The 24,889-nt window shown below is 36.8% G+C and overlaps 1 protein-coding gene across 6 annotated transcripts; it reads left to right on the forward strand.

Moving 5' to 3' along the window:
- On the forward strand, positions 1-23,016 carry RELL1 (RELT like 1). 6 transcript variants are annotated; one of them, XM_059845031.1, is made up of 9 exons: positions 27-163; positions 5,748-5,868; positions 8,960-9,152; positions 10,226-10,465; positions 12,196-12,267; positions 13,534-13,591; positions 16,160-16,399; positions 17,036-17,209; positions 20,534-23,016. In XM_059845031.1, exons 3-8 carry the CDS (start codon positions 9,134-9,136, stop codon positions 17,205-17,207), a joined length of 801 nt encoding a protein of 266 aa, XP_059701014.1. In that variant the 5' UTR covers positions 27-163; positions 5,748-5,868; positions 8,960-9,133; the 3' UTR covers positions 17,208-17,209; positions 20,534-23,016. The 6 variants fall into 6 exon arrangements, 5 of the variants coding, with proteins under 5 accessions (XP_059701012.1, XP_059701011.1, XP_059701014.1 ...); XR_009486275.1 differs by lacking the exons at positions 5,748-5,868; positions 8,960-9,152 and having other exon boundaries at positions 1-163; positions 20,534-20,800; positions 21,358-23,016; XM_059845032.1 differs by lacking the exon at positions 8,960-9,152.
- Positions 23,017-24,889: the final 1,873 nt, after the last annotated feature.

The raw sequence follows: 24,889 nt of genomic DNA on the forward strand, positions 1-24,889 counted from the left end.
GCCGCCGCTGCTGGGCCGGGCTGGGCGGCAGTGGCCCCGCTGCCGACGCGCAGCAGCGCGGGCAAGGCGTCGGGAATGGCTCCGGCAGCGACCGGCGGGATCCCGCCAACTGCGCCATCGCTGGGCCTGATGGCTGATGGGCTGGGCAACAGCTCCGCTCTCGGTGGGTCGCTGCGGCCTCGGTCCTTCGCCGCGGTGGGACGCTTCAATCCGCGACCCCCTCGTTCCCCGGCGGCGGCCCTTGTACAGCTGCGCGGGCTGAACTCGCTGGGCATTACGGCCTCACTCGCCGCTCGGATGTCTAGGCTGACCCCGCTGCTTCTGCCGGGGCCCGACGCGGTTTCCTGGTGGTCCCCGGCTTTCGAATCCCTGCGGGGAACGAGGGAGGAGAGCGGCAAGGCAGGGGCGCGTCCCTCTCTGCCCTAGCCCGGGGCAGCGGGCTGGGAGGAGGTCGAGGCTCCGCGGCGGCAGCGGCTGAAGTTTCTCCCGCCTGTCAGCGGAGCGCGGCGGGGGCGCTCGGGGCGGGCGCTGCCGGATCCCGCTCGGGCGGGCTACGAGTGCCCTCAGCAATCGCACGGTCCTTACTGTCGCGACAGCCCGGCCTGGTGATGGCCAGGGGATTACGGCCAGGAGTGGTGAGGGGGAAAAAAAAAACCAACCAAAAGTTAATAGTGAGTTGTACGAGCTCGACTCTGACAGCTCCTCCGTAGTTGATTCGCTTTAGCTGGGATCGGATGGCTCTTAAGATAGAAGTGCATTAAAGAATTGTTTCTATTTTATACTCACTTGTGAGGTTAAGCTTGGCTTAGTGTTTAGGTTTTGGAAATGAAGAGTTGACTGTAACCCTTGAGAACTCTGAAGAGCCCTTGCACACATACCATCACCAGAGGAAGTTAGTTTAAAATGACATTTTCTTTGTTTATGTCTAACCACAACTGTTATGCTACTAATAATCTCAAAATGAAACCGAATTTGTTGCCGGTGTAGTCTGAAGTGGTTTTTATATTTTTTTTTGGTTTTTTTTTTTGGTTTTTTTTTTATTTGTTTGTTTTTTGTGCACTGTCTGTGGTGATCAAACACTTGTATTAAAAACTGATGCTCATTTCTACTTCCAGCTTGATCAGCTGTATTACTTTCGGGTGGTATGACATAAGTAAGAGTGTACCAGCTTGTTTGAGAGTAAACTTTCAACTTAGTGGAAACAGTTAGGATGGTCATACTTACTAGCAAAGAATAAATCCAGAAGTGTTCCTTGTCTTTCTTGCGTTCCTTTTGTATATTTGTATATTACTTGGTGCAGGCAAGCTTGATCAGAAGGGTTTGAAATATTTGCTAACTGCTGTTTATTTTCTGAAAGCAAGAGGAATGGAAGGCTTGTCATCCAGTGCACCTTGAGTTTCAGATTTATGTTGCCTGGTAGCTGCTGTCTGAGGACCTGAGGTTTTCTATGGAAACTATGAGGAGGAGAGAAATTGTTTTTCTTGATCATGACCATATATATATATTTTTTTTTTTCTTTTTCCACAGACAAAAACCAGTTTGCTCTTTGGCCGTTACTTCAGGGAATTGCTGCATGTTTATACATGCTGCAATTACTAAACAGTTTACCTGCTAGTGGTATCTTGAAGCAGCTGTAAACAGATGTTTTAGTAAATGAAAGTATGTGTGTATGTAGGTTTGTACTGACTTTTTACAAATGTTTATACTTAGGATTGCGTTATTGAACTTGAAGGTGGGTGGAGAACTCTTGCTATGCTATGTGCATTTGTAGGATTTAATAACTACAGCAGCAATTTAGCTGTATATCTAGCTAAAGAGGATTGTTCTTGTGCAGGCTAAAAATTGGCAAATCTAGCAAGAGATGCAAAAAGCTATAAAAGAATTTTCTTCTCAGAGTTTTACAAATGCTTTCTGTCAAAGTATTGCTGTATCTCAAGATCACAGTATACCTCTTCACATAGGAGATACTTTGGTTTGGGTTAAAATTGATTTTTGACTTCTGTAAGCTAGTAAGGATTGTTGTTAGCATGTATGAATTCATTGATACAGTGTGCTTGATGGCATTGATTTAGTGCTGCTCACTAGATGCTGATTGTGCTTGTGAATTTAACCAATGATATGCAATAGTACTAAACAGCTCATGTGTCCAGGAAGAATTTTATTTCATTGCTTTTTAACAGCCATACTGGTGAAGCGTGCTTTATTAAATGTACTGTAGCTGTTTGCAGAGTGTGTTATATTTGAAAACTGAAGTTTGAGGAACAATTTTCCAACAGAAATGCAAATGTAAAGCGCCAGGTCTGTGTATTTTTGGTGTAGGAGCTGTATGCTGCTCAAGTGGTGACCAAAGCAATTACACCATAAGTACTGCAGTTTAATACTGGTAAACAGTGAACCATAAGCTTTTTATCTCTGTATGTGTTAATGCAGCATTATCAATCACATACTGTGTAGCACAAAGAACCAGCTAAATCTTACTTCCCTTTATATTAAATTTTTCCCTTTCTCAACAGGACAAAACTGCTCTATATACTGTTTTTTTTTTTTTTTTTCTCATAGAATTCTAAATAATGTCAGATGCCTTCATGATGTGGTGACTTATGATGGACTAGGTTTGGTCTTCCATGTTGGTTCTTGACAAGCTCTCTCTGGCTGTGAGGGAATTGCAATGCTTATTGCAATTATTTCAGCGCTCAAAATCGTTGAGCCTTATATGCATTATACAGTGATAATTTTAGCTATATTTTTTTTTTGCTGTGAGTAGGACCTACCCTACAAGGTAGGTACCTCCTTTCTGAATTCCCACCCTACCCTCAGGCTTTCAGAGAAGCCAGTCTAAACCTTTCTGCAGACAATTTACTGAATGTGTTGGTAGGATGTGTAATTCAGAAGAAATTAGCATTAGTAAAGAGCTTGTCAGGGTGGAGACTTACCTCTCAGTGTAGAAAGCTCTCTTTTCAGACCACCTACAAAATTTGCCTACAGTCAAAATTTTTGTAGTGACTTCGGTGAGCCAGAGATTTTGTCTGTAATGTAAGAACTCGTAGCAGGCTCTGGCTTGAGTTACTCTGAAAAGCTCGGTGTTTTATGGCTGTGAGCACGATGTTGGGTACCATGGATGCTGCGCGGTGTCTCACGTCATGCCTGAGACTTGCTGCCCCGTTCGTACTGTTGATGTTCACTAAGTAGGTGCTTTTAGAATGAGCTTTAAGGAAACTTGGCTGATCCTTCTGCTCACTTTCTTGAGATTCTGCTTTTGACAAATCTGATGAAGGCTCTGAAGCCTGTTCTTAACAGAAATTCTTAATCAGCTCTGCTTAACCTCTAAGGCAGTTGGCAGTGTGCTATTAGTTGTCAGTATGTTCCTTCATCATGTGGCTTCCTTTTTGTCATCTCACTTCCTGCTTATTTCACTTCTGGTTGTAGGTTCTGATTACTACAAGGAAGCTAGAAATTAGGTGGAATTCACAAATGTGTTGAATGTTCTTCTTCGGTGATAGGTGGCTTTCCTTTGTTATTCACTTTTAGCATATTCCCTGAAGTACAATTTCCTTGAACAATAGACAAAGCAAGTGGTAGGGAATAGGTTTTCTTCACTGGAGAGTTTTTTTCTCTAGAAAAGAAATCTTTTTTTAACCTCTTCTTTACTGACTTTTCTAGTTTGTCTACTCTCTACTGTGTCTACCACCTGACTAGTAAGGCAGAGAAGCCCCTAATGTTCCCTCGGTTTTTTTTGTCTGTGTGTTTTGGGCAGTGGTATATTTTGTCTTGTGATTGAAATTGCTAGTAATTTCATCTGCTTAGTTTTTCAAAAGCAGTTTGACTGTAGTGTCCAGAATAGATAAATACTGTTTGAATCAGATAACTCGTAAAAAGTATATTTATTTTGAAGTTGCATCAAACTCTTCTCTTTAAGTTTACTATCGGTAAAGTAGTTAAAGACATGTATTAAATGAATATATGATTACCATCAGAGTAAATGATTTACCAAAATGATTTCCCTTCTAAGCACCTGAATTAAGAATCTAAAAAAATTAAATGTGACTTGATAATAGAAACCTCTACTGCAGCTCTAATAGAATGTTGTATCTCTGAGTAAGCTGAAGGTACTGAATGAAAGTATACAACTGATTTAGAACTTCTTTTCTTTTAAGGAAATATCCACCACTTCTGAAATGGTAGGAGATACAAGCTGGCATTGAATTAACTTCACTAAAACTCAACTTTAAGAGTAAAGTTACTTTCTTAAATTCTTGAGATTGAGGTATTTAGTGTATATTTAGGAAATTTAGCTAATAAACTAGGAGTTTTTATTTTTATGCCTGAATTTAAAAGCATCTAATTTAACATGAAAGAAATTTTACTCTAAATGATACTTAAAATGAATGCTGTAAATGAAGGAGCACATCCAGATGAGGCAATCTGATCTAGTGAAGGTGTCCTAGCCAGTGGTGGCAGGGTTTGGATTACACAGTCCTTAAAGTCCTTTCCAAATTGTTCCATGATCCATCCACCTTTGATATCTGTCCTGGAGGTAGGAAGTGTTGTTAGTGTTTAATGTAGTTCAAAATACGCTTCCTGTAGAGCCAGGAGAAGATGACTGTGGGCCATCATCAAGTATCTTTTCCTTGCAGGGGGAGCTGGGTTCACAGGCTGCCTGACCATTTCTCCCTGTGGCATTGCCACAGAAAGCTTAAGCAATGCTTCTAGCAGCTGTCTGTAGGTCTGTGTGATGAATTGATCCACAAGTGATCCAGGTGCGAAAGAAGGGAAAAGACAAAGCACCAGAAAAGCCCCAAAAAGAACCAACCCCCTCCCCCATGCAAAGGATAGTCTCTTTAATTATTTTGAACCCTAAGTGATGGCCCTTTTTTCTGCAGATGGGTAGACTGGCCCATTAATGGTGAGGAGGGGGAGAAATGCCTAAGCTGATATTGCTACTGAGGCATCTTTTTTAGCTGTGCTTAGCTGAGACATTTAAGCATATCATGTGCCATACCATAATATTTCGTTTGTGTGGTACTTAAATAGGTTGTGTGTGATCATATTTAGTTTGTTTAAGTATTAATTAACATTAAGGCCAACAATAATTTGTTTCTGTATACTGTGAGGTTGTTATCTGTGTTTCATTTTCATTCCTAAAAGCAGGGAATATGATCCTGTAACTCTTTAAACTTCATGGACAAGAAGATAATGAATATATATGTACCTATTTTTAGCAGGTAGATTGCTCAATAACCAAATTCTTAACATGTAAACAAACCTTTTTAAAAGGCATGCCATAAAAGGTAAACGGCATGGGGATAATGGGCAAAATCCAGAGTAACTAAATAGGATTTTTTACCACTAGGGCAGAGAGAAGATTACATTTTTGTTTATGGACCATTTTCTCTAAATTAAACAATACAAAAACAAGTGCAGTGTGCTTGAAGTAATTAGATGGGTGTAGATTCTACTTAGGTTTAGTATAGGAGATTTAGAAAAACAGTGCATTATTTTAATGTTGAGTTGTATATTGCTAATATAATAACTAAACTGTTTTGATCTTGGTTATTGAAAGTGACTCAGATCAAGGATCTGAGTCGTACTTTTGGCGAGATAGTATTAAGATTAAATATTTCTAGAAATTTCTCATGTGCTTTATGAAAAATTTGTCTATGCCATGTAAAAATTGCAATTGAATTAAGCATGAAATATTTTTCCACTTATCTGCTAACTTTTTTCCTCTTATATTCTGTTTCCTGAAGGTGCTATAATTTGTCTTGAGCAATTGCTGAGGTGGAAGAACACTACCATTGTATCTGAGTAACAGTGACTAAAACCAAAAGACTTGTCTGAGGTTGACTATCTTTATATTTTACTTCTTAGGTAAGGATGAAGTAAGGGCAGGCAACATTCAACTTCAGTATTTGGCCTATATTGTTTTTTTAAGCAAATGAGTACATGGGATCTGAATTAGTAGCATGAGTGCAATTTATTATTATTTACAGTTTAAGCATCACTAAGTGTGCTGAATGTCGCTTCTAAATAATTTCATTTAGATTACATCTTCAAATAAGTTTCATATGTAGACTGGTATACAATGACTGGTGTATAAAAATGCCAGGACAGCAGAGCACTGGAAGAAATCAGTTCTTTTATGAATTGCCTCAAGTCAAGGAAGATTGCTATGGCTTGATTAAAACTATTGAGAAGCACCATCATGCATGAGACTGAGGTGAACCGTCAGCAGTCCGATAGAAGCGTAATGTGCCTCTGGGGAAAGGGAATGGGGAATGCACAGTGAATGAGGGAGCTGTGACTTGGCACATAAAATGGATTGCCTGTTTAGGTCCTCAGGGCTTGGCTTTGCATTATGGCATAATTGCTGAGGGTTTTGAGGGCAGACTGTGTTGGGTGTTTGATAATGAAAGCTGAGTGCTTTGCTCTGCTTGTAAGGTTACACAGCAGCAAGTACTTGATTCAACTAAGTTAATTTCTTCTAGGATATTTTTGCTTTGCTTTTGGTGAATTTTTGTGTCTGAACAAAAAATGAATGGCATTAAGCAGTTTCTGGACTTTGTGTAAATAATGTGTTTTTGTAGAAATGTTATTGATAAAATGTTTTTCTAGTAATGTTTGTTTCTTGCTGAATTTTTAGGTATCTCATTATAACCAAAGAAAAGTCACATAGGCCTATGTAAATAATCTGGTATGTTGAAGTATCCATGTTAATTTAATGAATTTTTAGATGAAAAAAATACTTCTAAGTATGTTTTCCTTTATAGTTCAAAACCTCTGTAAACCTTAACCCCATTAATAGACTAATCTATGTTACAGAGTATTCAGTTGATAACTTATAATTTTTTCAACATTCTTCTGTCAGTAAAAAAAGTGCCAGTATGGGCACAGTTTTCTCTTTTGGAGGGTGGTGATGGTGTTAAATTGTATCTGTGTTTTCAATGGCTGTGTCAAGCTGACGGGGTTTCAAGTTGATGATTTAAAAATAATTATGTTGGACATTATACTTTCTTTTAATAGAATCATAGAGTGCTCAGGGTTGGAGGGGACCTTAAAGATCATTCAGTCCCAACCCTCCTTGAACCACCTCCCACTAGACCAGGTTGCTCATAGTCTTATCCAACCTGGCCTTGAATACTGCCCTCACATTTAATAATCTTCAGCACATCATTAATGCTACTGCCCTTTTTTTTTTTTTCTGAACATACTCTGAGACTGTGGCTCCATGTTAGTACAATTACTCGGGGATGTTTGTTCTAGATGTACTTTTCTATCCTTGCTCTTTTTTTTTTCCCCACTTCAGCATACTCAGTCTGTGGATTGTCTTAACAGGGGAGTTTGCCAAACCTCAGGTTGTACTGATTCAGTAAAGTGATTGCTTAAAAACTAAAGATTTTTTGTGGCCTTGTTTCTTGAAACCTGATTATCTCAGTAATCCAGTTTAAAACTGTTTTTAGGGTTGCAGTATGTCAGGAGCACAGTGAGTGGGGTTGCAGAGAACTGAATGGGAAGGGACCTCTGACAACCACTTTGTATCTGGAGGGATTACAGTGAACCATGGTGTGGAAAGCCAGAGGCATGGACCTCTAGCCGTGTTATAAGGCCCCCTTGCTCTCTATGTTTGGTGGGAATTTCCTGCCATGGTTATGGAGAAAATAGATACTTGTTTGGGCAGTCCATGGCACTCTTGCCACAAAGAGAGGCAGAAAACCCAAAAAGTTAAGTTGGATAAATTTTATGACCCTTCACAAAATAGCTTGACTAGCAAGTGGATGTTGATAGAAGGGAGGTATTTCCCATTCATTCATAAAATCAATACAGTGCAACAAAATCCAAAGTATCTGACTCTTGTTGTCCTAGCTTTGAACATGAAAGGTGCTTATTTATTAATACCCCGAAGAGCTAGTGTTGTTTATTGTTTCAGCTGTATTTCCCAGATTCTGAGGTGTTGTAGTCATCCAAGTAATACTTCTCTAGTGTGATGGCTTTTCTCCTGCCTCGAAAGTAAATGAAGCTACTTTTGTTGATTAACTGGGGTATTTTGTGGCTGTTGCTACCTGATGAGTTAGGAAAAAAAAAAATTGGTATATAAAGGCATGAATTATAAATTCTTAGAATGCAAGTAAACTGCATGTAAGATCAGCCTTCTCAGTTACATGATTGTATCCCTTACCCTTTCCTGTCTTTTTTTTCCTTGCAGTATAAAACAACTACAACCTTAAAGTGTTCAGTTGTAGATATTTTTCAGTTGTCCTACTCAGGCATATGTTAGAGCTTCTGATGGTTACATGCTGTAAATTCTGCACATAGTCATCTGTAGGATTGCTGCCCTCTTAAAAGTGAATAGCTTTCTCTTTTGGTTTCGGGAACAAACTAGACCATTTGGTTTTGTCCAAAGCGACTATCCTGAGATTCTGCTTTAACATTTAGTTTTGAGATCTGTTCAGTAATTTGTTTGCATTTCTTTCCATTTTTCTGCATTTCTACTATTTCCTAGAAAATTATTTTAGCAAAATGCTTAATACATCTTTTTTTTTAAAGTGTGGCTAATTGGGGTTTATCAGTTGTTATTTCAAGTCATTTCCATCGTTTTCACTTTGAGCAAGTTTTGTGCATTGCATACTACCCAACTGACAATTTGAGATGGTTCTGAAAAATTCAGAAATATTTTAAAATAAAAGGTTTACTGTTTCTAGAGGAATGAAGAAAACTAGGGTAAATACCAAACTTCTCTTTTCTGTCTATCACCTTACTGGTGTTTCTCAAATGCAACGCAGTTATGCAGTCAGTGCAGGAGATGTTTGTGGAATAATGCTCTTTCAGCAAATTTTTGGAGGCTTCCATTTTTTTTTGTTGTTGATTTTGTTTTTGAAAGGAAAGGATTATTATTCTAGACATTTGTGTTGTGAAAATGTCCCTGTCACGTAAATGGTTTTCTTCTGACTCTTCTATTCTTCAGCGAGTTGGATGAATGGAACAATTGTGAATTTCCTTGTCCATTTCAATACAAGTAGATGGGAAATATCTTGAAATTGATGGATAAAAAAGGAACACTTTCTGGTTGTCATTATTTCCTACTCCAAAAAAATTGTATTCTGCTGGAGTGGAGGAGAAGAATAGAAGGTGGAAATGCATGTTGGGGATAGTAAGATGTAAGTCTTTGTTTTATAGGGTGGGGAATGTGTATAAGCTCTAAGGGTTTGCAAAGGTTTTGAGTATGCAGCATGTAATTTTGGATTTATCTGAACTGTTGAATTTTTTATACTTTGATATGGGAGAAGGTACTGTGTTCTTAGTTTCTTTGTGTACATTGGACCTAAAAGTGTGTTAATATTGAAGAGATTGTCCAGAGATGTGGAATGTTCATCATCTGCTTGGGAGGTTATGTGCAAAACCTGATCTAATCAGTGCTGCTTATAGCAGCACTTGGATAGATGAATTTCAAGTGTCCCTTCTAATGTAATTGTTCTATATTTTTGATAGGTCAGAATCCCAGGTTATAACATGGAGTTTACATCTTTGAAATTCAGAACTTAAATGAAACAAAAGTGCTTAATTGTGGATATAGTGTGTGAGAATGCTTCAACTTAAATTCTTTGCAAGCAAAAATCTTTCACGTCCTGTTTCAAGTTTAAATACAAAATTATTTTAAGATCTCAGACAAACAAAGAATGAGCCCACCTTATTCTGATGAGTAGGGGGTAGATGCTCTTTCTTTGGAGAATTCCCACTGTCAAAGGAAAAATAAAAATCAAGGCTATATCTTTCACACCTGATAATTTTTCAATGCAAGGGTCAATATTAAATCTTCTATTTACTCTCATATTTAGGGAAGGATCCACATTTTATTGGTAATTTTGCATGAACTTCAGACTGGAGGAATGGTGCAGCATTTTTCTCGCTGATGTGAACAGGGAGCAGTGGAGTGGTATTCTGTGAAATATGTGAGCCCTTTATTTGAGATTACAAGCCTGTAAGGCTACAGTATGGTTGGTTCTTCACTGTTATATTGAAGAAATATCACACAGGTTTTTTGGTTGTTAGATGTTTGTAATTGTTTGGTGAAGAGGGAATATTTGCTGTTTCTGGTGTAAGTTATCAGCCAGTAGAGAACGTGTTTTCCTCTTCACTGCAGAAGGTACTGTGGGGATTTGGTCATGCTTGTAATTTTCTGAATTCTTTCAAGTGATTTACAGTGTATACATTTGTTTATTGATTTACATAGATGGAGAGGTTCCGTGGGCTTTGTCAAGCCATGGCTTACAGACAACTACTTTGACAACTAAAATGGATGGCAATGATGGCAAGGCTGAACACCTAGAGTATATTGCCTTTGCTTTGGTTCCTGTTTTCTTCATCATGGGTCTCTTGGGGATCCTTATCTGCCATATCCTTAAGAAAAAAGGATACCGTTGTACAACAGAAGCTGAAGAACTAGAAGAAGAAAAAATTGATGAAAAAATAGGTAATCAAATCTAATAAACAAATTCCTGTTTCTGTACATTGCAACTACTATGAAATAATTTATTGTGAGACTTCTGTCGTTTCTGTGTCTATATTTGACATCAAAGCAGTATTAAGAATAATATTTTTGTTATTACATGTCACTTGGGGTTTGATCTCTGCCAGTCAAATCCAGGCGTGTTCCACTTTTCCCATGCGAGTCTGCTAACATTAAGTAAGAGCTTACAGAGGGATCAAAATACCCCTGTATTTGTTTGCAACTCCACAGATGGAGTCACCATATAATTTTTCTGCATTTTACATGCTGTTAACAACAAAGTATTGTTGTACATAGTGCTGAGAAGTGGCAAAAAGCTTCCATTTAAAGCCTAAAATCTTAGTTTTATGTTTTGCAATCTTAATTTGTTCCTGTTGTGCTGTCATTTACTTCTCCCCTCTCTTTATAAAACCAAGCCTTTGGACTGAATATCTTTATTCTGTTTTATGTAATGCTACTTACAATTTTTCCTTAAAGCTGCCTTTGTTTTTATCCCATCATTTGTTCATTTGTGTCCTTGTTTTTATTTTTCCTTATTCCCATCTATTCTTACTTGGGGGAAAAAAGGGTGTTACTAGGTGGGAAGGGCTATAACATGGTATAGCATTTGTAAAATGTAAGTAAGAACAAAAGTCACTTGTAAATACTCCTCTTCCTTTCTCCTGATGAATTTCTTTCAGTAGGTTCATAATGAGTGCAAATTACAGTGGCTCTGTGGTAAGGGTAGACCCATGTGGTGCAGTAATGATGTGTCAGTGTGTTCTTAAGCATTAACTGCCTGGGGCAGCTGTGCAGTGACTGCAGCTGTCTAATCTGTTAGTTCCACTGAGTGGAACAGGGGAGTGGCAATGAAACAGAGACATCCCCTAGTCTCAGTGGCAGGAAGGAGCTGCCTCTAAGTCACATTGCAAAGTTGCAGGTATTAGGATGAAGCATGGGTACAGAGGTGGGGAAGACTCTAATTTACTACATAAGAGAAGAATTTAGGAGTCTAGCCTATCAAACTTGCCTCAACCCCATTTTTTTTAAATAAAGCGTTATAACAATTGTTAAGGAAGGGCACAGTTTTGCCTCTTCATTGTTTTAGTTCCCCAATTGATCTTCCTCAGTCTTTGCAGATTATTCTAGGGGAGCTTTTAATATTGTTAATGGGTGCATTCTGTTACAAAAAATTTCATTTTTTTTTTTTTTAACTAATCAGTTGTTATGTCCTTAAAGGTGTGGTGAAAATCTTAAATTGACTCCCCCTCATAATAAAAGCCAATAGTACCTGTTTCAGAATAGTGATTTGAGACAGTTAAACATTTTGTTTTGGTCTGGTTTTTTTCCCCCTCCCTGTTGTTAGGATTAGACATGCTGTTCTCTTACTTGTCTCTTCCTTACTAGCTAGAGAAGGAATTTTGAAGTAAGTTTGTGAAAATAATGAGCTTAATTAGTTCTAAGCTGAATTTGTTTGGGCTAATGTAGAGATGATAAACCTGTGTTCATAGTTTTTTACTGAATAAGGACGATAATGTCTTACCTAAGCTTTCCCTCCATGATGACAAAAAAATCTTGCCTCTTTTTTGAAATGTAGTTTCTTTTGGTTTGTGTTCAGTTTTGGTTGACTTTCTTATCATTATTTATTTTTAAAATAGTTCAGTTCTTGATTCATAAGGCCAAGATACTGACAACATATTTATTTCTTTGCACAGAAATGAATGAAACTATACATGAGAATAGTGACACTGTGGGACAAATTGTTAACTACATCATGAAAAATGAAGGTACAGTATTGAAGTTACTGCCATTGAAGTTAGCAGCCCTTGTGATGGTGTTCTATAACAAATAACGTTTTTTCGGATAGTCTGATGTATGGTATGTTCACGTGCTTTCATTTAATAATCAGTTTGTTCATTCTTAGCTCTTTGAAATTGGCTTTACAAGGCAGTAACTTCAAGTTTCTTGCTTACTTGAAAGTTTGTTTTGTATGGTAAATTCAGGTCATGCATTTCCAGATATTTTAACTGTTCAGGTATTTGGGTCTTTTTGGTTCAGCCTTTTGCTTTCTTTGTGAAGTAAAAGCTCAGTGTTACTTTCTTAGTGGCAGTGTTTAAAGCCTGTGGAAACTTTTATGTTTTGGCTAGATTTAACTTCTTGTCCTGAAGTGATTCTTGCAGCTCTTGTCTGATGAGAGGCTTGTGCATAACTGAGACAGTTGGGTATATAGCACTGATGTTGAATTCTGTACGTGTTATCTGCATGTGTCTGCAAAGTAAAGGATAAAGAGGAAGATGTGACTGAGAAAACAAAATCATAGTTAAGCACCCCATGGAATGCTTGGTTAGTTCAGAATGTATTTGCCCAATAGAATAAATGTTTAGGAGACTGGATGTTTTTGTGGGACAAGAGCCGTCGGCTTTTTGATTTTACATTTGTATAAATCCGAGTTCTGACCACTGAACTTGCTTTGAGGTACCTCTGAATGAAGACTAGTCTTCTGGAAAAGCGATGGTTTTGAGTTTGTATATGGGGGTTTTTGGGTTTTGTTGTTTGGGGGTTTTTTTCTGTTGTTCGGGGTGTTTTTAGACTATTAGTGCTTTGAGCTTATGCATTTTTCCTTGAGGTTGGGATTATGTAATTCATGTGTTTTGATAGGAAGTGAGCAATTGATAGTTCTTGGCTGATAATGAATTTGCATTTTGTAGGGCTCACTTAAACTGATGATTTTAATCTGAAGTTGGGTTAAACGTGTGATGTGATTCAGAGATCTTGTTCAAGAGTTTTGTGTAGATGGCTGTGTTTCATGGCTTGCATTGGGGTGGAGCTTTGAGTGCAATATGAACTGCAATTTTAGTAGTTCATGTTAAGGTTACCCATAGAATTAAATGAGCATTTTTCTCTGCAGTTTTCTTTTGTGTTTTTTTGGAGATACATAATACAGTCATCTTTCTTTTAAATGAAATTTCTTTGAGGAACTTTAATTTTGGTTTTGGTTTTTTCTAAAGTTAGAACCGTTCACTTTTGAAGAGTTCTGTTTATTCTCATTGCAGCAAATGCTGATGTGTTAAAGGCCATGGTAGCAGATAGCAGTGTCTTTGAACCTGAAAGGTAATTACTCCTCATTTTAATGCATGTTTCCTGAGGCAACTAAAAGCATATGCTTTCAAAGGACTTTGTTTCCTGAACTCTTCTAAGACTACATCGCTTGCTTGAGTTACCAGCTAAGAGGATAATACTTTGATTTTCCATTATGTCTGAGTCCTTAAATTTTAACATATTCCCTGGGTTAGTGACTGGCTCTTCTGGTTATGTGTTCTAGGTTGCATGATACAGTTTTTCTGCATTTTGGTCTAAAAATTTACAGATGCTGCAAATACTGGTTTACTTTGGGGTGAAGTTAAGTACAAGGTGGCTTAGTCCAAAGCTAATGTGGCTTCAAAGAGCAGAACAGCACTAATTTCATTTGTATGGGTGCTAACTTACAAGAGACATATTTTGCTGTGTCTTCTTTTGGTTTACCTTTTTCTTTATAATTGTAGCATTAGACATTGGTTGACCTACCTCTTAGGATTTTTTCACTGCACACCTGTTCAGATAATTATGTAGAGAAAGCATCTGTGCCTTAGATGCATTGTATGTGTAAAAAAAATTGTAGATGCATCATATGTGTAAAAGTGCTTGTATTTGTGCATGAGTACTTTTACCTCTATCTAGACTCTCAATACTCTTCATATATAACCCTGTGTTCATATTCAAGGCAGAGGAGATGAAAGTTCAAGTAGTATTGTGTCACCGATACAAGAAGTAGGAGATTATAGTTTCAGCAAAACAGAGTTGAGTATACAACCATTAAACACCTGTTCTGATGGTGAGAAGCTTCGTTATTGAAAAGACCCCTGAGTTTCCAATGGGATTTCTACTCAAGTATAGATATTTTTAAATGTCTGTGATTCTGTAGAGATATTTATTTGAATTTTTTGCATAGGCATGTGTAATGTTATCTTGGGCATTTTAGACTATAGTTTCAGTGGTGAATTAAAATATGAAGAGTGAGGAGGAAAGAAAATGATTGCTCTTATAGAATCTGACAGATACTCCTGAAGCTTTTGTAATGAAGTAGAAATCCTCTGTATTTCTTTGCAAGTTCAGTGCACTATGAAACTTCCTAATTATAGAAATAGTTATGGCTGAGTAAAATCTACCCTTCTCTCACTTGAAGCCATTAGTTCTGTCTTTGCTTCAGGTATTGAACTGCTTTTATTTTCCTTAATAGCATTTTCTTATTTATTTGGAGACCATTAAATATTTCTTGCCAATATTTTTATTTTGAAAATGAGCATCCAAGTAACTCCAGTCTTCTCTGGCATGTTTTACTTCTTTAATTTGTTCTTTCTGTTCCCCTTTGGAATCTCTGCAGTTTGTTTGTATTTCTTGAAATAACATTTCTAAACCTGCATGGTAGGATCAGATCTGTCATGATTAATGCTGAGTATTGTAAATTTAGGTTCACTGGTTATACTTCTGTTATTTTCACTGTTTTGTCCTTTTTAAGCAAGAACATTGTTAATGATTCATGTTCAGCTCATGATCCTCTTTTTCTGAAGAATGGTCATCTGTCCTGTTGCTTTTTAGTCTAGGTTTGGGTAAAGGCTTTCTCCTAAAACACTGAGAACTTGTGTTGTCCTTACTGCAATACATCCAGTATTTTCAGTAAGATTTGTGTATGTGTGAATGTCTTTCATACACGTGTTCTCATCATTCTAATTTCTTATCTTGACCTCTGCAGTTGCTATGGGTTACCCAAAGTCTATGGTTACTTCAGCTATTGTACTATTCTGTTACCCAGTGAACTACTTAAAGCACTGAATATAACCAGGACCAAAAGAAACCACATTTAGTATGACTTTGCAGTTTCACAGCAACTACAGATATATTACTTTCTGTATGTGTTTTAAAATTTTTTTTACAAGGTGCTGCCTTACTCTACAGTTATTTCACCTTTCATGAGCTCTGGGCTGCTGTGTTACAAGACTGATGCTAAAGTCCAAAAAAGTAAAACTGGTTTCAAGCTATGCTGTTTGTTTTTCCGTTTTTGAGGAAAATCAGATTGATTTGATTAGTTAATCTTGAATGCCTTTTGGAGGTTGTACTGCTTTTTCTTTCTAGGTACTTAAATTTTTTTTTTCCCCCTTGAAACTGAATGATGTTGTTTCTTCTTGTCATTGAAGTACACATTTTAGCTATGCCTTTTTTCAATATTGTGGTTCTGTGCTCTTCTTCTCGGAGTTCTTCTCGGAAAGTAGAAATACTTTCTATAGTTTTCCAAGGTAGTTTTTTTGTGAGTGTAATCAGCTTATTAAATGTCTTCATCAATATAAGTTCATGTAACCTATTCTCTTCTATTTAGGCTGATTTTTTTTTTCACTCTTAATTTTCTTGTCTTTTGTATTAGTTACCTTAACCACATGACTGCAGCTGAATTAGTTTGTGAAAGTGATTCTAATTGCAAAAATATACTATTGGAGGGAACTGTAAGCTGGACATACAAATAAATGTTTCCTGTAAAAACTGGTTATTCTCTAGACATAGCTGAAGGTTGGATTTCATCCTTTTTTCCTTTTTAAGAAATAGTATTTTATAGTAAACATTACATTTTCTTTATTTTTTTTCCTACAGCCCATTATCTCCTACCTCTCCTGAGAGTCCAATGAGTCCAGGGACTCCTTTGTCACCAGGTGTTGTTCCATTCAGACATAACTGCAAAGCCCATCACTTCCATACTGTTGGAGGAGTGGTGGAAAAGGATGTTTGTACTCGCTGTAGTCACAAACGATGGCACCTTATAAAGCCAGCTCAAAAATCTAAAGAGAACAGAAGAAGTCGCATTGGAGAAGTTACAGTCCTTTCTGTGGGAAGGTAAGGCTTGGGTCATTTTGTTGTATACTTCTCTTAGAATGCTACAGTGGCCAGTGTTGGATCAGATATCCACTGATTCTGCTCTGTTCATAAGATCGGTGATTTTTTCTTTTTTTTTTAATAACCCTGTTACTATTAGACTGAAGTTATTTCTGGAAGAAGTAAATGTGATTTTCTTCTTTTTTTTCTGCAAGACCTATATAAAAAGATGGAGATTTAATGTGGGTGTAAATTTAAGGCTCTTGCTCATTTGATACAGGCTAAAAAGAAACAAGAATTACATACTAATAAATTTCTCTGAATTTGGTATTTCTCAAGTAAGTGTGAGGCTGTAGAAACCACTTCATTCTCTTTGTTAATTTTAATTCCTACCTTATATTGTAGTTGTCTTTGAAAATTACTATTCTAAAAAATGATATGCAATCTGTGGATTGTACTTCAAAACACAATTCCCTGAGAAAGTGTGATTCAGCAGTAGTGAGTACGAGAAAGACCTGTAGGTGGTAGGAAGGAAGATGCTCTGAAGTGAAGCAGTGTCCATGTAGGTGTCTGCTCTGACGTTTTGTTCTGGGGACCTGGAAATTTGATTCTTCATCTGTGGGGAAATACAAGTGCACTTTCTTTTGCTCCCCTCAGATTTCGAGTCACAAAAGTGGATCACAAATCAAACTCCAAAGAGCGGAAAAGCCTGATGTCCGTTACTGGTGTGGAGAGCGTCAACGGGGAGATGCCTGCGAAACAGGACGTGAGCGAAGCACCCGCCACGCCTGCCAAACAGGACATGCAAGAGAGGAGAAGCTCACAGTAAAGGCAGGTATCAAACATTTGAACATTTGAAACTCATGCTGAAGGTGTTATGTTGTGAAATATGTGAGGGTAATCAGTACAGTTGAAAATGTGTCAGTTCTGTGTGAAAACTCATCTTTCAATTTCAAAATTCTCTACACAAATCTGCAAAAATTACATGTAGTCACTCAGTTAATAAGTTAGGAAACGCTTTTTTATCCACCAAATTCTTATCTAATTGTTTGTTCAGACTTTGTAATTAGAGTAGGTGTCGAAATAACTTTTGTGGGTGTGGCATCACTAGTCCAACAGATAAAATGTCTGCATATTAATTCTTTGGCAATAAACAAATTTTGGCAATGGCTCAGATTTAGTGGCAATGTGCTTTTTGTCCAAAGCAAGTAAGTGCTGCTGACAGTTGTATCACTGGAATAACTACAGTTATTCAATAACTATAGCTGCTTCCTTATGCTTGCTGCTCTGTACTGCATGCTTGTATAAGATGATTGCTTACTAGATACTTCTCTGATAGATCTGTGAAGCTTTGACTAATAGCAGTGGAGTCACATGAAACTGCTGATCTCACAGGGATCTAACTAAGCCTGGCGGTTGGGGTTTTCTTGTGAGTCATTAAACTTCAGTGAATTGCTTGAGTTACTCTATTGAGCATGTGAAAAACATGCCCAGCATGGTTTTGAAATGCCATCCTCACTGTGTTGGTTTTTTTTTTTTTCCCCCCCACTGTTTAGAATGTTAGGGGAAAAAAAACCCTGGGAGATAATATGGTTTGCCTCTATTTGATGATATGCTGATGGAGAATATGAAGGGGAAAGGTGATTTTAAACAAATTTGATTCAAGATTCAGAGTTGATCTTTGAATAAGATAGGCTTTGAGCTGACATAGCAAAGGTGCTGGATTTGAAGAAAATGAGCAAAGTGCACATTGTCAAACTCTCTGTATGCTGAGAGAGAAGATAAAATTATGTTGTGTCAAACTATTGGTTACCTCAAATGGAAGAGGGAAGTGCACAAGATAAAATTTGTTCTGTTTAGAAAAGCAGTAAGACTCAAATGCCCTTGAGTATCTTGAGGTTAAAGCAGAGAGCTGGTATGCAGTGGGATACTTCCTCCCAACCCTTACTGGCAGCACAGGTTTGACTGTTGAACTAAGCAGAATGTCAGAATGTATTTGTTTGGCCTCTATGCCTCATCACTAAATTATACCCAGGTTTTTGGAAACATTGCTGTAGAGGAAAACAGCCTTGGAGATGTGGTGTGCTTACCAATAATAAAAAAGTTATGGAGAGGATTTTTTTTTTCCCCCCCACAGTAAATAAGAAGACAGTGATAGGCTAAATTGCAGGGAGGGGGAGCTCAGGTTTCAAAAACTAAGAAATTGAAATAAGCATCTTTATTGCTGGACATTTATAAGACCAGACTTGTCCATGCCAGTGTTTCACTTTTTGATCTGTAGCACATTTTGGCAAATCACAGGTGCCTACTGGCTGCTGTTTCGCAGTTGCACTGAAATCTGTGAAGGATCTACAGAAGTCAGTGAAAGGGAAACAGTACTCTTATTTTCTGATTCAGAATAATGTCCTTGTGCTCAAGGTTTTTTATGTTGATGAGCTTTCTATTTCTTCCCTTTTTAAAAATCAATATCAGCTAAATGCAATAGGAGATAACGTCTTCCTTCACTAGATTGGCATTTCCATGCCCAGCTAATTGTTTTGTTAGTTCTGTGACTATTTTTATTTCTTTTCTGTATCTCTAGTGGGAGATACAAAAATCTCATCAGATTGTTCATAATATGATTTTTTTTTTCTACTTAAAGGCAAGCTAGTTATCTTCTCTTTAAGCATGAGAAATAGAAAGAATAGGGAATATATGAAAATAAATTCCAATGCACTTTGATTAAAACCTCCCCCCATCATTTTGAAATCACTCAAAATGTTTTGTAGTCCAGTTTTCTCTATTATTTGTTCTTTCCTCTCCTAAACAGGAAAGCTGTTCCCTGTAATTACCTATTCTATAAATTTAAAACATTACTACTTTAATTTAAAAATAAGCTGTTCTCTAGAGAGAGTTGATAGTAAAGCTATAAAAAAATTGTCCATCTGTGGCAGCTTTTTATTGTAAAGCCTTCCCTTAGGATTAAAGTTTTGCCTCTTCTGAAAACAAATGTTCTAATAGCAGAGAAATGGTTCAGCAGAATATTTTAATGGTTTCTCTAGTCCAACAGAGCTATTTTGTAAATAATCTGGGAAACTAGCCAGGTCTGTTTGATTTGCACTACAAAAAAGAAACAGATCTTGCTTGAAAAAGGGTGTGATACTGTTCCCTAGCATGGTTCTGGATCAGTTTCTGTCTACTGAAGTGAGAAGCTGTTTACATGTAAACAGGTAGTAGTTAGACCTTTACTTCAGGTACTTATTTCAGACTTCTAATAAATTATTGTATCCCAATTTACTGAAGCTGAATAGATAAACTTCATGTAAGACTTTTTGCCTCTAGTCAGTACATTTCTGATGAAAGCTTCTACTTTGGGGGAATTTGACTCAGATCTTCAGCTGCAGAGGAAGAAGGCAGACATAAATGTGAGTTTAACTGCTTCCAGAAAAGGTTTTTCTGTCATTCAGAGGCAGTAGATTTGATTTGTGGCTGAATTTAAAAACTGTTACTGAGAGTTCCTGTATGAGGTGGAATTCCTGAGTTGGACAGTACCTGGATGAAACAGCATTGCTGATTGCCTGTATTCACTGCTGCTTTCGAGTCCAGGGTTTTTTTTCCCCTAAACTGACATGTTCTGAAGCGACCTCTACAGTGTTTCAGCTTATCTAGTGTCTTGCTGGCTGTATCATTGAAAGTTGTGGCATGTCTTCTCTATATCTTCAAGGTTCACGTTCTCAGCAGACTCCATTTCATCAGTTAATTTTGTTTCAGATATGCTTAATGGCTCATAAAAAATGGTAGATACACAGCTGATAATTGAAGTCAAAACTTTAAGTTGAGCTCTTTGGCATCCATTTTAAGCTACTGGGTAAACAGAAACTGGTATTGGTACACTGAAGCTATGTAATATTTTCCATTTGTAGTGCTTAACACTGTGGTGTGATTTGTCAGTTGGTCCATGTGTTTGTCCATGCATTTCAAGAGTACTAGCTCAATTTTTAGTTCCTCTTTATGATTTCACATGCTAAACTTGGAATGCACGGCAACTACTTCATGCAATTGTGGCTTTTTTTTTTTCCATTTCAGAGCACCTGCTAACTTTTTAATTGGTGTGTCCATCCTAAAACTAATTTTGCTATTTAGGTTTATTTTTAGAACTCTTTTCTTCTCTTACAGGTGGAACTTTTAGAAGATTGTCTGCAAGCACTTTGGAGAGAACTGAAAACTCCCAAGAGATGCATACTATTTAAAAAAATGTATTTATGGCAATGTAGCATTTTAAAAGTTCTGTGATGTCATTCCTGCAAGGTTAAACACTTAATGGTTTTTGACCAGTAAAATAGTGAGATTTAGACACTGAAATACTGCTGAGCTGTGTGGACATCATAACAAATGGCTTCATCTTGGAAAGAAAGCATACATACACATTTTTGGACAGGAAAGGTAAAAGCTTTATCAAAGTCTTAAACTTTTTTTAGACAAGCATTTATGAGCTCAATACAAAGAGTAATACAGTTACCTCATGGATAAACTACATTCACCCCAGTGGTCCGTCTGGATTTTTCTTCTGTTCTGCCCACTCCAAAATCGACAAGTGTTTGCTGAAGATAAAAGCCAGCCTTTGAAAGATGAAAATATTCTTTTAATCTAGCTGCTTGTAGCCAAGTAAAAGATACAAAGAAATAATTGTCAGCCAAATCTGCACGTGTGCCTTCAGTACATTAAGTCCTCAAACTCTGTGCAGGGTAGAGTACTACTCTCACAGTAGAGACTGGTTCAGTTATATGCAGATGTTAAATTAAATCGTTGCTCCCCAGACCCATAGCTCTCCCTTTCTACTTGACATAGGCTGAAGAGCATCTTTTTGTATGCAGGTGGATGAGCTCTTGGTGAGGTTACTTTCCTAAAGGTCTTGTGTTCTCCTGTTCTCTTGTAACTGCTCACTCATATTTGAAGAGTGCCTAATAGTTTTGCTTTTCTTTTTTTGTTCTTATCCACAGGTTCCTTATCAAGTTAAGGCAACATATTTCAAGCCTTAGATAAGGATTTGGAATATTGGGCATTAAAAAATTTATGGAATATATACTAAAGTGCTTCAGAGTGGCTTTATTGGACTGAGGGTAGTTGTATTCATTGGCAACAAAATCTTAAGCCAGTGTTACTCCTTTCATATTTTATGTATGACTTAATGCTAAAATTACCATGGTATTCTCATATTAATTTTCTGTATCTACTTATGATCTCAGCTTTGTTCTGTTACTTATTCTGGGGAGAGAAATCTCTGTAATACTTCAGCCAGCTTTTCTGTGTAACAGAAAATCATATCATTTGTTCTGAGTGCCTAAGAATATAAGCTCTAATATAATGCTTTTTAGTAGAGATTGCACTATATTCTGAGAACTATAACTTAATCTGCTTTATGAACTCAAGGAAAATCAGTGTATGTTTTTGAAATGGATTTTAAATTGATGCCTTCAATCTTTTTAAACAAGAGCTCTAAATTGTGTTTTTTCTTCATATCTGAGAACTGTGTTTCTTCATTGATTTATGTATCCAGTGCTGACAGTCTGTGTCTATAAAATTAATATTCTTGCTTGTGTATTAGTTACTCTCATGTCTTGTCAGGAAACATCAAGTTTTTTCACTCTTGTTGCAAGTATGTGCTGCTGATGGTCTTCCTTCTGTGTGTATGATTGATTGGTCCTATTAATATGTACTTTTCAGTGATGCTGTATTTGCCAAAAAACCCACCACTACCCACCCAAACTTTGAAAATAATAAATATATTATTGTTATTTTCAAAATGGATATTTTTAGAGATAATTGTCTGTCCTTGAGAATTCAAAATAACTGTTTGGCTGGGACTCTGTAACTTCAGTGTTTAGCACTGCTCCCTGCTCTCATAAATTTAAAATCAGCTTGTGAAACCTTTTCAATATTTAAGTACAGCATAAACACCAACCTCTTCTTACAGGCACACATTAAGCTTCACATGATTATTTGTGTGAAGAATCTTTCTAGAATATTTAATTAGTATTGGTTGTAGTTATAAGCTTTCAGTTTCCAAGAGATTGATAGCTGTGAGTATTAAGTGTGGCTGGAAAAAGGGAGTATTGGAGAAAACAGCAGTTTTCAAATAATTTTTCAAAAAGAAGATACAAAGTTACAAAACTTTGTCTCCAAAGCTTTTTCTTAAAAAAAAGGGCAGTTTGTCTTGATATTGTATTTTGATCCATGATGGGTTAGTATGGCAAATAAATGGCAAAAGGATGGAGGAAAGTTTAAACAGTAATATGTACTTTTTTTTACTTGTTTTGAAAGTAGTTTCTAATTTGATTCCATTGAAAATACATAAAATAAAAGGGATGGAAAGATGTTGGGTATGTAAAATATTGTTTACTTGTATAAAGTAATTCTGTAAGGTATTATGATACCTGATATGTGCAAGAAATGAATTTATGCATTGCTTTCTAAGTAAGAGAGGATTTAGAAACTGTGCCTGTTTCATTGCCTTTAACACTACACTGCTGTTGTAGGGTATGCATATTGCCATATTAATCTGCTTTTCTGAAATTTGCTTATCAAATGTATTTTTAACAAAATAGTTTATAAACAACTTTTATACTACCAAGCAGTAAATAAAAAATATTGATTCTTAAGCTTGCTTCTGACTTCCTTTAGCCTTCACCCACTGAGTGAAATTTAATTTTTGCACCATCTAAATGTAAAATGCAATCTTTTTGCCTCTGAAGTTTTTGTTTATGGAGGTAGTGAGAAGGTTAGTTTATAGTGTGATGTACTTCAGAGCAATTTTATTTTCTTCAGAAAGGACAATTGCAAATACTACTTTAGTTTCATATATAAATGAGAAAGAAATCTGTGCTTTAACCCAAGCTGGTATCTTTGATTTAAAATATCAAGACTTTTAACTTTTTATTATATTTGATACAGAGCTTTTCAAAATACTCAATATTATTCTTAATTTTTTCATAAGGTAGAGCATGAAAAATCACAAATGACAGGAAACTCTTTGCAGTTGTTTCCTCTCAACCTGTGTCGTCTGTGATACTACAATGCTTAATTTGTAACGTTATGTTCTCACAGATGACTGTGATCTGTAAAGGGCATTAAAAATGGGTTTTGCTGTATGAATAGTGTGAAGGAGCCTTGAAGCAAGTTGTGGCTAGCTGAGATGGGATTATCAGTGTACGATCCTTTTTACAGGTTAGGAGTTGTTTATTATTTCAGTGCTCCTAGCAGTGTCACATAGGGTCTGTTTTGAGCTCTGTTTTTGAATTTCAGAGGTTGATATACATCTGTGTTTTATATTAAGAATGTTAAAAAAAGCAAAAAAAAAAAAATTACAAGTCCTTCCAGGCCTTAATCTTCAGACAGAATTGAGACACTGCTGCTGCTGAAGCTTCTGGAAATTCAACACACTATGAGTCTCATTTTCAGGAATTTTTGTTTCATTTTTTTTTCTTCTATGTACAAATTCTGTGTAGTATGTGTAGTAGACAGTTTTTATTAGACAAATGTACATATATTGAAATACAAGAGGATTGCTCTATTAAAATTTGAGCAAGTCTGTTATTACTGGACTGACATAGACAAGTCCTCAAAAGAAACACAAAGAATTTATTTCAAATGGATTTTGTTTTCTTCACATGGATTAATTCTTGTATTACTTTTCCCCAATGCAGGCACTTCATTTTTAGTAAAGAATTATTCCAAAATTCGGGATCTTACCTTATGCTGCTGTAGCAAAATAGTCCTACTAGGGATCTACTTTTATGTTTAATAAAATCTGATTTTACTAGTAAAGAACACAGAGCCCATGTGCAGTGTATTTTTGAAACATGGTAAGGATTAAAGCATTTCTTTTGCGTCTGAATCTCTTTATAAAAGTCTCAGTTGAAAGCATGCCATAGTGTACCTGGTTTCTCATTGCCATTTTCTTTCTGAACTCTATCCCTGTTTTTCACATATACAGAAACTTTGACAAACTTGGTACCTTATATGGTCCCTGTACTCCCACGTAGGTGTGTTTTGTGTCACTTGATGAAAGTGTTACTGCAGCCAGCTGGTCTCATTCTGGGGCAATGCTGAAGCACAAGTGTTTTCCTGTGGGCTTAAGTCAGCAGATGTTGCAGCTATGCACTATCTAGAGATGACCCCAGACTCCAGTATTCCTGCAGAGGGTGTGTGCACAGCTTGAAGTGGGGAGCTCTTTTGAGGATGCTGGAGTTACGGGGCTGCCACTTTCAGTGAGCAGAGCTGAATTGAAAGACACAGAAGAGGGAAATGGGCACTGAAAGCACGATAAGAAATTACAGGAAAAGAAAGGTGCCAGATAGATTTGTTGTCTGGTTGTTTTCTTTTTGGTTATTTTTCCCCCTACAAATGAATTGAGCTTGTACTTAACTGCATACTAATACAAAAATCATGTGGATTAAAAAGATCTTTTTTATGAAATTAGCCTTGTCTGAAAGGAAGACATATGGTCTGTTCTGGCTTGGTAATGCTGAAAGT

Source organism: Haemorhous mexicanus, chromosome 4 (genome assembly GCF_027477595.1).
Source record: "Haemorhous mexicanus isolate bHaeMex1 chromosome 4, bHaeMex1.pri, whole genome shotgun sequence".
Lineage (NCBI taxonomy): Eukaryota > Metazoa > Chordata > Aves > Passeriformes > Fringillidae > Haemorhous > Haemorhous mexicanus.